General features: G+C 37.6%; 1 protein-coding gene across 1 annotated transcript; it reads left to right on the top strand.

Annotated features, from left to right (window-relative positions):
- Nucleotides 1–9,106: 9,106 nt before the first annotated feature.
- LOC101899436 (NADH-ubiquinone oxidoreductase 75 kDa subunit, mitochondrial) lies at nucleotides 9,107–13,366 on the top strand. Its single transcript, XM_005189089.4, has 9 exons — nucleotides 9,107–9,264; nucleotides 9,521–9,706; nucleotides 9,767–10,098; nucleotides 10,169–10,405; nucleotides 11,062–11,525; nucleotides 11,590–11,921; nucleotides 11,988–12,354; nucleotides 12,602–12,732; nucleotides 12,801–13,366. The coding sequence occupies exons 1-9, from the start codon at nucleotides 9,160–9,162 to the stop codon at nucleotides 12,957–12,959; spliced, it is 2,313 nt and encodes a 770-aa protein (XP_005189146.2). The 5' UTR covers nucleotides 9,107–9,159; the 3' UTR covers nucleotides 12,960–13,366.
- The last annotated feature ends 669 nt before the right edge of the window (nucleotides 13,367–14,035 follow it).

Here is a 14,035-nt window from a genome sequence, read left to right as displayed (position 1 = left end):
TCCATCCACCTCGTTCGTTCATATGGCGGATCTGTTTTTATCCCGTTCATATTGTTCCATTGGTTCAACGATTAACTTCAGTTCCCTTGACGTACTTTTCAAGACACAGTTTGGTGCGATTTAAAGGTTCGTGGCATCAGTGGGCAGTACTTCTTCAAGGAAGCTGCGAATTATAATGTATATCTGAATGGGTAGCCCTGCCGTGAGATGATATCCAACTTTTTGCTGCCTAAAATGTAAGAGTGACACATACAATACAGCATGCGTAACAATTAACTTTTTTAGATGCGAGTGTGATGAAGATTTTATTTCACGTTCAGATCCTGCAATCTAACGTCTTTATACTATTTTTTTGTTGGGGCTATGTTCAAGCGCATGTCTAAAGAGTCGAACCCGCTTTATTGACGCATTGAAGCATTTTTTCGTGATATACCGACCGAAATGTTGGATAAAGTATGGCTAGGCGAATGGACCATTTAAGACGCAGATTCGGTCAGCATCCTCAAGAAAAAAATCTTCAGATCAAATTATATGGAGCGTACTGTCGCATCAAATAAAGATTTCCTGCATTATTCTAAATTTTTCCTATAGCTCTTAAAAAATTGACCTCCACAAAAGGGCAAAATGTTATACGGGAACATGGCAAAAGCGAGGACATAGTGGAAATAGCTGTTTCACTTTAAATGAAAAATATCACTCTTTTATTTTTATTTATCTTAATACGAAATTTTGTTTTCCGCATGGAAACGATTTTTAACCAATAATTTTGGACCAACGGATATTGTTTAATTTTTTCGGCTTTGTGGTCAGTATATCTGGAAAAACCATGGGATTTGAGTGTCCACCACGACTTTTTGCATTTAGTCCTGTTGGCTTCTCCCCCAAATAGACGGAGAGAACTACAGTTCTCCAGAAAAACAATCTGTCATTAATTGGCAACCCATCGGACCATCTTCCCCCAATAAACAACATTAGAAGACCATTACCGGAAGTAGTATGGTCCTGAATTGAATGTCGCTTCAGAAGAACAGAATCTGCCATTAGCAATTTACATTACGCAATATGGAAAATTGGAAGTAGGTTTAACTAACGAAGCCAGACAATGATGACGGCAAAGGTCTGTGTTGAGGAACTACTCCTCTCTTTCAGCAACATAGTACCACAACATCGTTGTACCATCGTTGATGACCAACTTTTGAAACGTTGGGCGCTACTCTTGTATGGAATTACCGGAATAAGAAGCCAAAGCGTCTTAAAGGTCGCATGAATAAAACTACATGTATCGGTTTAGTAATTTAATTAAACGAAATGTGTTATAAGAACCTGTTCTCCATGCTGAACAGGCAAGCATGTAAGCAAAGTTTTGTATTGAAGAAGTACTCCTCTTTTTCAGCTACAAAATACTACAACATTATTGCCCCGAAAGCCGTTGATGACCAGGTTTCGAAACGTTGGGCGCCACTCCACAATGTTTGAGCAGGCCAAAAACATTACACCGGTCAGATTATTAACAGGTTGGGCGCCACTCTTTTGCGGAATTGCCGAAATAAGATAGTTTCGCAAGGTAAGTAGGCCAGAAAGGTGGTATCGGTTTTGTAATTTAATTAAAAGAAATTGGTTATCCAGACCTGTACCAAGTGATCTGCGCATTTTCGCAATTTAAAACGTAATTGAGCCAGTTGCAATGCTTCGGATCCGTTGTTATGGTCGAATATGTATCTTAATCAGGCTGGCTCATCGTTCTTCTACTGCAATATATAAGGGTGGACTCCGAGGACGATATCCATATTGTATTGATTTTGAGTGTATATCGAATAAGACTTATTATATGTAGCTTCTCCTGCGGTAACACTAAAGAAATGACCAAAGGGGATTGGTTAAGGAACGAGAAGAATATACATAGGTTGCATAAGATACAACGCTCTTACAATTCCCATGGTCTCGTTAGGACACGTCCAAATACTTCACCTTTACATACAAATGGCGGGCAACTTGGAGCCGCTTAGCTACCCAGCGAACCAAACTTTCCGAGTTCGATCCGACTTCGAACCGAAAGTCGGATGAAACTTCCGATTTCGAAATCGTATTGCTTCCGACTTCTGACCGAAAGTTATTTGGAGTGGTTGACGTGTTGTCGGACCGAAAAATTGGATGTAAATCTGAAGTTTTTAGTCGGAAAAAAACTTCAGACTCTGAGCAGACGAGACGGACGTCCCGCATTTGGTTCGCTGGGTAAACACTGACCGAGTAATCGTATTATAAGAGGCCAGCAAGGCTACCTGCAAGCGACCTAAGGAGCTTGTTCTTACTTTTCAATTCATAAAATCATTCGTATGGCATCAAGAGGGCGCGAACCTGCAACGCATGCTAGAAATGTATGCGCCTTCACATCAATCCGCCCATTACTTTTTTCAGCTGCAGTGGATGGAGATGGTTTCCGAAGATGACATTCATACTATTTTGATTTATAACAACGAAGACTGCATCAGTATAAATTATATTAATGTTAAGCTTCTTGATCTATAGCATGCATGACCTAAAACATGAGAGGGAGTTTATGGGAGAGTAATGTTCTCTTGCTTAAGAACGGTCGACGTAGTCAACGAGAGGAAACGATGGGTTCGATATTGAAGACTATCTCTATTTGAAGACTATCCTGTCCTATCGATCAAGAAAGTACTGCAACAGAAATATACGGTTATGCTGACCTAAGGGAAAGACCTTCTCCTTATGTAGAGTCCACTGCCATCAGGAGTTCTCAGTGTCAGGTCTGAGAGCGACATTCGGACAGCATTTTCCTGCTGCTGCTAGTGACTTGAGGAAATTGTTCCCACATTAACACATATGAAAAAACTGGAACTTTCAGTCAAATGTGACCCATTAAAATGTTGGGATAATCAGTGATCGGTTTGAGTTGTAATTTCATCACATATGTGTAAAGGTCACTTACACAAAAAAAGGAAGCAAGTTCGATAGGACATGAGTTCAATGCAGGAGCAATGGGGAGGAAAAATGCCTCAACATTTTTCACTGACTGATAACAAAACTTAAAGCTTTGAATCAGCTTGAATGCTTCAAATTTGCGGACTACAGTAGCGGGACCAATGTGGCTATTTTTCAAGCGTCTGGAATCATGTGGTTGGCTAGCGATCGATTGAGAACTTCGGTGAGAAAATCCGCACGCCGATCAGCCTGCAGTTTCAGCGCTACCATTGAGACAAGTCCCCATTGCACTTCCTCATGCTTTACCCCTTCTCCTTGCAACTCTGCATAACTTCGATATTTACACGAAATTTAAAATCCAACTTCATTTGAAGGTCCTTGCATACATCTGCATTCCACAAATTGGCGACCAATACTAATTGCCATCCTTGCTATGTCCTTGCCACCACAACAATGTGATAATGACTTGGTAATATTATGAGCAACTATTATTAAAAGGGGTATACTGCAAAAGAAACGAAAGAGAGGAAATCAAAAAGAAAAAAAAACAAGACGCCACAGTAGTAATTTGATCCAAATTCTTTGAACCCCAGTTGGGGCATGAACAGCAATTCACAACATCTCCCAACAAATCAAAAAATTAACAAACAAACAAAAAAACAATCAGCCAACAACAAGACGCCAGACTGTGGCCATAAAACCAATGACCTTAAAGATCATGTCTTATTTGTAAGCGTACAACGCAAGAGGTAATTTCAATTCTTCAAAGTGATGTTGTTTTTGTTGTTGCTGTTGGCATTATTATTGGTGGTTGTTGGTAGATTGCTGTTGCAACCACTGCACACAACAACAACAGAAGCAGCAGCAGTAGTACTTATGCGGCGGAGGCAACAATATCTGCCATGCTGCCACCACAACCGACCGACCGACCGGCCGACCACATAATAATAAATGAATTCGGGCGTCTCGTCGGCAATGACGCGCCCCAGCCCAAACTGGAGTGACAACAACAATGTAATGGTATCGCATCATTAGCGGTGTTGCCGTTCTCTGTTCGTTCCTTTGGTTAGCGGCTGTTGTTCTCAGTTTTTTTCCTTCGTTTTTGTTGTAACGAAAGGCTGTGAAAATGTTTGTGCCATTATCGTCGCCCCTCATTATTATTGTCCAGTTGTTTTTGTTGTTGTTGGTGTTCTTATTGTCATGTTTATTTTTAAACCGAAAAAATTGTTTTGCCCCTTTTGTTTCACAAAAAAACAAAACACAAAAACGCCGACGCCAGTTGGCGGCAAATTGTGGCGACACGTCTGGAGCGTGCGGCATATTAGTATGTCCCGTGTATCGAATCATACAGCAAACACCACGCTGATGAAAATCAACCAAAACATCAGTGATCAGTAACCAATCCACCTATCAATGGCTGGCTGGCTGCGGCTGCTGTCTATCCGCGTCTGTCGGTTCGTGTTCAGCAAACACTTTCTGAAAAGGATTGAAAGCTGATAATGAATGACTTGTAACCAACTGACTGACTGACTGTCTTTATTCAAGCCAAAGGTAACACAGCCGTACGTATGTATAAATGTGAGTGTGTGAAATGCTTTGTGCATGGTATGGACGCTGCGGAATCAATTCTCCCTTCAGGTCCCTCTCTTTCAATCACGCCAGTAAAAGGGTTTCATATACCAGCTTAGCAGTCGTTTAATAATTTGCTACTGGGTAAGTAAAACAATATCCGATGATGCTGTTGGACACATAAGAAGCATTGTTAAAGATTTTAGACAACAACAAATGTAGCTTTAAAAGGCAGATACTAATTATGAACATTTTGTGGAAGTACTTGCCAAAGTTGCACTTGGTTGGTTTTTCGGATTATGCTTTTGGTCGGGAAAAATCTTCGTCTCCATGTATACAGTTCGGAAAATGTCTTCACCGAAACCAAACACACCAACAAGGTCTATGGGTCCAAACCCCACGTGCTGTTGTCTGGAAACTTGAGGACATTGTCTCTACTTTTCAACTTATCGCAATTAGACAAGTTTTGCGGGTACGGCTTAAACATGCTGTCGAGTGTACGATACGATTAATTTTTTTTGTTATTTTTTGTCCCTTTATTGTAAAAAGTATATTTTGTAGATCTTCCTTATGTATGGGGGTACCGCTGGTAAGACATTTAAATTTATTTTGGGGCAAATATTTTTTTGAATATGATCTAAAACAGTACACTAAAATATTAATATAATAAGTTATGTAAAACTAAATTATGGTTGAATTTGGGTTCGCTTAGACTAAGTATGAATACTGTTTTGTGACCCCTAGAATTTTTCAAAAATCTTCACAGACCTTTTGAAGAAGGTTGCATGTTCAATGAGAGGGGAATTCAACCTTATACGTATTTCCTCAAAGATAATACCCGACGCATGACGGAACTCTTGCCGAAGGTAACTCTTGGTAACTGGAAAGATACCCCCGGTGATGGGGTGGAAGGAGTAATGCCTCCAAAGTCTTCACAATTTCCTAGCCTTTTTCTTAAACAAAAGTCCTTGCAGCAAAATCGTATTTAATTGTAATTTTAAACTAATAATGTACATAAATTGTATAAAGGTATTAAGCCAAAAGTCGACAGTTACAACGTTACCTATATTTCGACGTAACGTATCGTGAATTTGAAGTAATTCAGTTAGTGTTTTAAGCACAAAACCACCCAATTTGGGAAAACGCATCAAAATACTTTAGAACAATTGAACCTACTTATGTTACTTTAAATAAAAAGGCCATAGAATTATCGTAAACACTTAACAATTGTTTGTTTACATTTCACTCAGCTGAGTAATTACAATTCTGATTTTAGTGTTGCCAACCATTAGGTAACAGGGATACCATCACCACGGTAAAGCAGGCAAGACAATGTTCACATGTGAGGGGTTTACCGTTATATTTTACTCTATCATGATGTCAATGATAGAAGAAAAAAGCTGCTGGGACAATAAACTGTCGAACCTATTTTGGTATTGGATTTGCAATCCTCAATTGATGAATGAATTGAATTGATGGCATGGGCAATGATGTTCCACGCATCCACAGTTTTTTTTTTTTAGCTGGATTTGATACCAGAATGAACAAAATAGCTCATCATCCGCTCTTAATTTATTTATTTGTCATTCTTACTAATGTTTTCCTGTTAATCACTTGTTGACTTTTTCGCAAAAAATAGTTTGTTTTATGCTATGTTCTCATTGCACTTTCAATCAAGTTGTTCGCTCTCAGAATTAGGTACGCGAATTAACCCGTTCATACGGCACTATTCGTAATTCATAGTAAAATAATTCCTTTTTTTTTCAAAAATATTGTTTGTTTATTTTAATGGGAATTTATACGAAAATACATGAAATTCTCACTAATATGAATAGAAGAAATTATTGTTTTTCTCCCAAAGATTTATTATATCATCAATTTTACAATTTTTATTCATGTTTTCAACTTTTTGTGTAAATATTGACGTTTTGAAAATATTTTTGTATCTTTCCAATTTTAAATTCTGCTTGTGGGACCTTGTCAAATTTTTTTTTTGCCGATACGAACATTTTGAAAATATTGCCTCTTTTGTTTCCAGTTTCCTGTGGAAATTTCAACTTGTGGACAAATGCGCACCTCGGATGAGAAAGGAAACAAAATTTGCTTTCGTTTGAATGTACATACTCAAAAAATTTTGTAAAATTTCATTAAATTTTTCTATTTTGAAATGTCATAATTTATTTTTTCGATAAATGCTCTCATTTGTTAGGGATGGTACACATTTCATCTTAGTTCTGAGAGTGATTTGAATGGAACAAAGAACAAAACTTTTTGTTCGTCCAGCAAATTTTGTGTGCGGAATTAATTAGATTAGATATTTCTTAATTAATGGTCGAACAAGTAATATTTTCTTTCACCAATTTAGCATTTTCCTTTGACAATATTTTATTTGATTTGATATTGATTTGCACTAATCACCAAAATTGATTTGAATATTACATTTTGAAATACAAATAATTTTGTTTTTATACCCTACAGCACTATGTGTTGGGGGTATTATAAGTTTGATTGGGCCAAAAATTATGTAACACCTCGAAATATTGGTTTCCCACATAGGAAAGTATATATGGATCTTCCTATCTCGCCGAGCTGAGTCGATTTAGCTATGTATGTCCGTCCGTTCGTCTGTCCATGTTAATTTGTAATCACTCTACAGGTCGCAATTATGGCCCGATCTTCACGAAATTTAGAATGAAGGTAGGGGTAGGGCCAAAATAGAACCCTATTGCTTAATAATCGCATAATATTTAGGGGTTGACATGGACCGACAACTGAAACATTTCATGATTTTACAGCTGCTCTACAGGTCGCAATATAGACCAATCGAAGCAGAAGTTAGCATGGGGCTAGAGCTTAGGGGTGGGCAGAAGCCTTCCAATTTTGATGGTCATTGGGTAATATTTAGTGGGTGAAATAGACCATAACATTTGTGTTATATAGAAGTCAAATTTTCTATTAAAGGGGTTGAAATGAACCAACAACTAAAAATGTTCCTGATTTTGCAGCCGATACAAAGTTAACAAATTGAATCCAAGGGAAATCTCGCAAGAAGTTAGAGTTTAGGACCGCGGGTAGATTGGACTACTACTTTTGTGTGTAAAAATACCAGCATTACTTACAGGCGATATCCGAAATACACAAAAGGCGAATTTCTGGCTTTTTATGCGGATTTCGTTGACGAATATAGCCAAATATCGTAGAGAAGCAAATCATATAGATGAGTTTAAATTTGGTTATAGAGAGAGGGGCCTCTTGCTTTTGGAGTTGATCGCAAAATATTGAGGGGTTCAAATGAACCAAAAATAGGAAAAATTTCCTGCTCACACAATTGAAGCCACTCGACACGCCTGAGAAGAGGGTGAAGGACAGGTAAGAATTCTAGCATTTTGGATGACCATTGGAATATATTTAGCTGTAAAATGTAAACTAACAGCACAACGGAGTGCGTAAATATTAGGCAAATGTCCCTGGTCAAAATGCCGAGGGTATTATCTGGACAGTGCTCTGTGATATAAATTTCAAAAGCAAAATCTTCCAAAATGGATTTGTACATAAGGGGCTTCTAACATATTGTAGTGTTGTAGGGTATCACATGGTCGGCCCCGCACGACTATAGCCTTTGCTTACTTGTCTTTTATTAACATTGTAAACATTTAAGTTTTGCATAGAACTTGTGAGTTTTTGCGGATTGTAATTGTCATAGAATATTTTAGTTATCTTTGTAAGCAATCTCCAAATTGGATATAAATGTGGGAAAATGTTCTTCGACTTCCCCAGGTACTAATGTGCATGGATATCTTAAGTTTATTGTAAACTTATTTTACATATCTCTCTTGCAGATCAGTTATCAACGTTCTTTGTGATGTGTGTTGTGTAATTTGGTTTCGGTTTTGTGACAAAATTCTGGCCGCCCGGACAAATTCAATTCCAATTGCGGCTAGTTACCCTCCAAATAAGTCACATTTGATGCAATCACAATATTGGCAAGCTACTCAAATCGAAAGTATTTCACTGGTGTTTGTGCGATTTACATAAACATTTAAGCAACGTCTTTGGAGATCCGGGATTCTAGGGCCTTTGTATTAGTAGAAACAGGCTATGTCTTAAAGTGTGGTGTATACATCGACGTTTGTGTGTGGCTAATAGATATGGAATCCTAAATTAAATTGTACTTCGATTGCACTCCGATCATTTATTTAAAAGATTCAAGCCGCATAATGTTAATTGTTTTATGAGGACATCTGGGAGTTCGATTCTTATGTCTTAAAATAATTTCAACTAAGGATTATTTTGGTGTAGCTATGTTTTAGCCAACGTTTAGTCTCATATAGCGTAAAAAGGTAGACTTATACCAATTTTCTCGATTAACTCTCAGTTGCCGTATGTAAATTTTCAAATCGATCAAAAATTTCTTTATGTGCATATTTATGGCTCAACATCAAAGAGACTAAGAAAAATGCGAATCTGTACAGGTGCCTTATTGTGTCAAATAGACTTTTAATCATATATATTTATACAATTATTTATATTTCTGCAAATACAAATGGTTTAGTATTTTATGAAAGTAAGCTACTCAACCAACATCAATTCTCTCGCGTTACGTTCGCACTAACTATGACAACGTAAGTTTTCTAATATTCATCTATAATGATTGGCAACACAGTAGCCATATGTCAACTCAACTGTCAAAACCATAAAAAACCATCCGCTATATTTTATTCGGCTGCTCTAGTATATTTTCATAATCTTAGGGTAAGTTATTTCTCCAAAAAGGTTTAAAAATATTTGGAATTCCTAAATGGACAGTGAAAAAGAAATTTTCAAAATCCCCTAATTGTTTTCAAACAAAAATTATGCTATAAAATATATGCATAACAAAAGAATCTGACCATCGATTTGTTCTGGCATTTGGTACTTATGTAATTATGATTGTCTCACTGAACCAAAGGAACAGTTGCAAGGAATATGGGAAATGGTGAAAGCTGATAAACATTTTCGATATTTTCAGAATATGATTCGTGCACCGCTTGTAAAGGCCCTGGGCACACTGGGCTCGCCCACACATCAGATTGCCAGCAAAGCGGTGCGTACCAGTGCCGCCCTTGCCCAGACACCAGCCAAAGCACCCGAAAAGATTGAGGTCTTTGTCGATGACATTCCCGTTAAAGTAGCTCCTGGAACCACTGTATTGCAGGTAAATGGAGATTTTAAATATCCAAATGATAATCTATTAATATCTACTATTTGATTTCAGGCTGCTGCTATGATTGGCGTAGAAATTCCCCGTTTCTGTTATCACGAGCGTTTGGCCGTTGCCGGCAATTGTCGTATGTGCTTGGTGGAAGTTGAAAAGTCGCCAAAGCCTGTGGCTGCTTGTGCCATGCCTGTAATGAAAGGATGGCGCATCAAGACCAACTCCGATATGACCCGCAAAGCTCGTGAAGGTGTTATGGAATTTTTGCTAATGAACCATCCCTTGGATTGTCCTATTTGCGATCAGGGTGGTGAATGTGATTTACAGGATCAAGCAATGGCCTTCGGTTCGGATCGTTCTCGTTTTACCGATATCAATCACAGTGGAAAACGGTAAGTTGGAAAAAGAATTTGACACAAGTATAATACTCAAATAATTATGGATATATTTTTTAATTCGCAGTGCTGTTGAGGATAAGGATATTGGACCTTTGGTAAAAACCATCATGACCCGTTGCATCCATTGCACCCGTTGTGTACGTTTCGCTTCGGAAATTGCTGGTGTTGATGATTTGGGAACCACTGGTCGTGGTAATGACATGCAAATCGGTACCTATGTTGAAAAACTTTTCCTTAGTGAATTGTCTGGCAATGTTATTGATTTGTGTCCCGTTGGTGCCCTGACCAACAAACCCTACAGGTATGCGATATTTTTTGTAGATTCGTTCATTTTTAAAACGCAATTTTATGACGTCAAATTTAGCACTTATTTATATAAATGTATTTGCTGATTTTATATAAGGGACAATGTTATTTTCATCATAGTAATAGGAAACCTCCTGCATTATATTCGACCCAATTCTAAACGTTTACTTGAAAGGGACTTCTCATCTTCAGTAACTTTTAAACATGGACGAAGATTTTGTGCACATTACATTAGAATTTTTGATATTCTTTTTCAAAATACCTTAAGGTAATCAATTACCTTAAAAAAGTTGGGGTCTCCCAACAGAAAAATAAGATCTTTCAGGCAAAATGTTCTGAAAACATCTTAACATAAACATTGTAGTGAGAAATTGGACACACAAAGCAAAAATTTACTATTGAGTTAAGAATATGTGAAATGATGTGCAAAGCACAACAACATTTGTTTTCTGTTCGAGAATAAGGTTCGTCCTCCAAATTGGTAACTCAAAAACCCAAATATTAGAAGTACATTAATTAATGCTTTAAACTTCCTTAGCTTAAATATACAACTCAAACGTCTAGTTTGCTAAAACGAGCATTTTGGGCACACAAAAAATTTTCCATGTGAGAAAAATTTACGAATTTCCAAATCACATACTCTATTTTCAGTTTTGTTGCACGTCCTTGGGAAATTCGTAAGATCAGCAGCATTGATGTTTTGGATGCCGTTGGCAGTAACATTGTTGTTAGCACCCGCACCAATGAAGTCTTGCGTATTTTGCCACGTGAAAACGAAGAGGTCAACGAAGAATGGTTGGCTGACAAGTCACGTTTTGCCTGTGATGGTTTGAAACGCCAACGTTTGGTTGCACCTATGGTTCGTATGCCAAATGGTGAATTGCAAGCTGTTGAATGGGAAGGAGCTTTGATTGCCGTCGCTAAGGCTTTGAAGAATGCCAAGGGAGCAGTTGCTGGCGTTGTTGGTCAATTGGCTGATGTGGAATCAATGGTAGCCCTTAAGGATTTGTTGAATCGTAACGGTGCCGAAACTTTGTGTACAGAACAAGGTTTTGCTACCAAGGGTGCTAGCACTGATTTGCGCTCGAACTATGTTTGCAACACTTCGATTGCTGGTGAGTTGATTTTAGTCTTAAAGTGGCTCTCATACAATTTAATTAATTCAAATATTTTGTATAGCTTTGGAAGAGGCCGATGCTGTTTTGTTGATTGGCACCAATCCCCGTTATGAGGCTCCTTTGGTTAATACCCGTTTGCGCAAGGCTTATGTCCACAATGAATTGGAAATTGCTTCGATTGGACCCAAAGTTGATCTCTCCTATAAACACGAAAATTTGGGGGATGATGCTGGTTTGGTGTCACGCGTTTGCCAAGGTTCTCATGCCTTCTCCAAGGTTTTGGAAGGAGCCAAGAAACCAGCCATTATCGTGGGTGCCGATGTTTTGGAACGTCCTGATGGTTCGGGTATTTTGGCCACAGTCAGTGCCTATTGCAAGAAACTGAACAAACCTGTATGTATTTCAATTTTTATAACGCGATAGAACAAGGTTATCATTTCTGTATTACGTCTTTATTAGAACTGGAATGCTTTGAATGTTTTGCAAACAAATGCCGCCCAAACTGGCGCCTATGATGTTGGCTACCAACCCGGTTATCAAAATGCCATTAAGGCCCAGCCCAAGGTATTGTTCTTGTTGGGCGCTGATGCTGGCAAAGTTTCCCGCGATCAATTGCCCAAGGACTGTTTCGTTGTCTACATTGGCCATCATGGTGACAATGGTGCATCTATTGCCGATGCAGTATTGCCAGGTGCTGCTTATACTGAGAAACAAGCTACCTATGTCAATACTGAAGGTCGTGCTCAACAAACATTGTCAGCTGTTTCACCACCTGGCATGGCCCGTGAAGACTGGAAGATTTTGCGTGCACTTTCTGAAGTTGCTGGTGAGTTGTTCGTTTGTGGTCTCACTGTAGAGTCATTGTGTGTTCTGGTTAATTTTGGGTCATGAATATCATAATTTTTAATATCTATTAGTGACTTGTTTCTGCGTCCTACGAATTAGAACTTAGCTTGCGTACTGTAATGAAGATCTCAAAATTCTTATTGTTCATTACAAGGACTTTATTTAAAAAAATCTAAGGTCGATCTAGACATGTATTCCAAACTTAATTGTGTTTAACTGCATTTCAGGCACTCCCCTACCATACGATACCCTCGATGAATTGCGCAACCGCCTTGAAGACATTGCTCCCCATTTGACTCGTTGGGGCAAATTGGAACCAGCTGAAACCTATAACGGTGTTGCCGATCAAGTAGCTGAGGTAAGAATTATTACTAAATTTGCATCATTACATGTACCAATTCAATCGTTTTTCGAAATTCTTTGCAGACCAAATCCGTTGATAACACTAAGATTGATATTAAGCTTAAGGAACTGCGTGACTATTTCATGACCGATGTTGTATCCAGAGCCTCTCCCACAATGGCCAAATGTATATCAGCTGTAAACAAACAAAATAGCCAACAGAAGCAACGTGCTGTGTGTTAAATCAAATGTATAGAAGCGAAAAATGAAGATGTGTGTGTGTTTGAAACACTCGTAAATTAAATTTAAATAAAACAAGTTAAAAACAAACAACAACCTTATTAAATTTAATAACTTTTTAAAAGTTTAATGCTCTTGTCTTCTTCAATAAAAAGCTTAATGCAAACTATGATACACAACGCTAAACATATTCAAAGTATCTACTTCATTGTTAATATGTAGTATTTAATTAAACGAACGACAACAGCAGTGTTTCGAAATGTTTTCCTTCAGAGTCTGTGTCACCATCAATAAATAGTTGAATTTTGCGGTGAACAGTTTTGTTAATAATTTCTTTTTAGAAATAATGTGTAATGAAATTGGTTTAGAAAACAAATAAATTGATGGATTTTAATATAATAGTAGAAAAAGGTAGTTTTCTTATTCGAACCTATAGCTCTGCAAATGCATTACTGATTCGTTTATATTTACATTGAATGGGTCAGTATGTTAGTAAGTATGATTATCGAATTAACCACAACAACCTGTCCAGTACAAAAACATGCGTAGCATTTTAACAAATATCCTAATGTTGATCCAATTACTAATTCTAACACTGTTGGCATAACGAAAGACTTATTACTACAGATAAACGGACGTCGTTTAACGGAATTAAATTTTTTCGTTCCATTTGTAGCTACCCACCATATTATGGCGAGTCTATAAAAATTGCTATATGCAATAGAAATGTACTCTGCAACATGTTATCCTGCCTCTACATGATATAGCAATAGCAAAATATTCATGAATAAATAAATAAAGAGTAATATTGAATTACCTTAATATGATCCCAGACTATTGGTTTGAGATGAAATGTTTGTCGACAATAAATCTCATCTTTAATATATATATTGTGACGGGGACGTACTCATAACCAAGGTGTTTAAATAATAGTTTGAATAAAAGTCCAAAGTGAACCCAATAATACTGAACCGAATCACGTGATGAGGGCATGATATAAAAGCTGATTATGATGCCTGGATGTACTCAAAAGGTCCAGTGTTTTTAAGACTTATTACCTAAAAATGAGCTATTATATG

Source organism: Musca domestica, unplaced genomic scaffold, assembly GCF_030504385.1.
Source record: "Musca domestica strain aabys unplaced genomic scaffold, Musca_domestica.polishedcontigs.V.1.1 44, whole genome shotgun sequence".
NCBI lineage: Eukaryota > Metazoa > Arthropoda > Insecta > Diptera > Muscidae > Musca > Musca domestica.
This window is presented reverse-complemented; position numbering and strand designations above follow the sequence as displayed.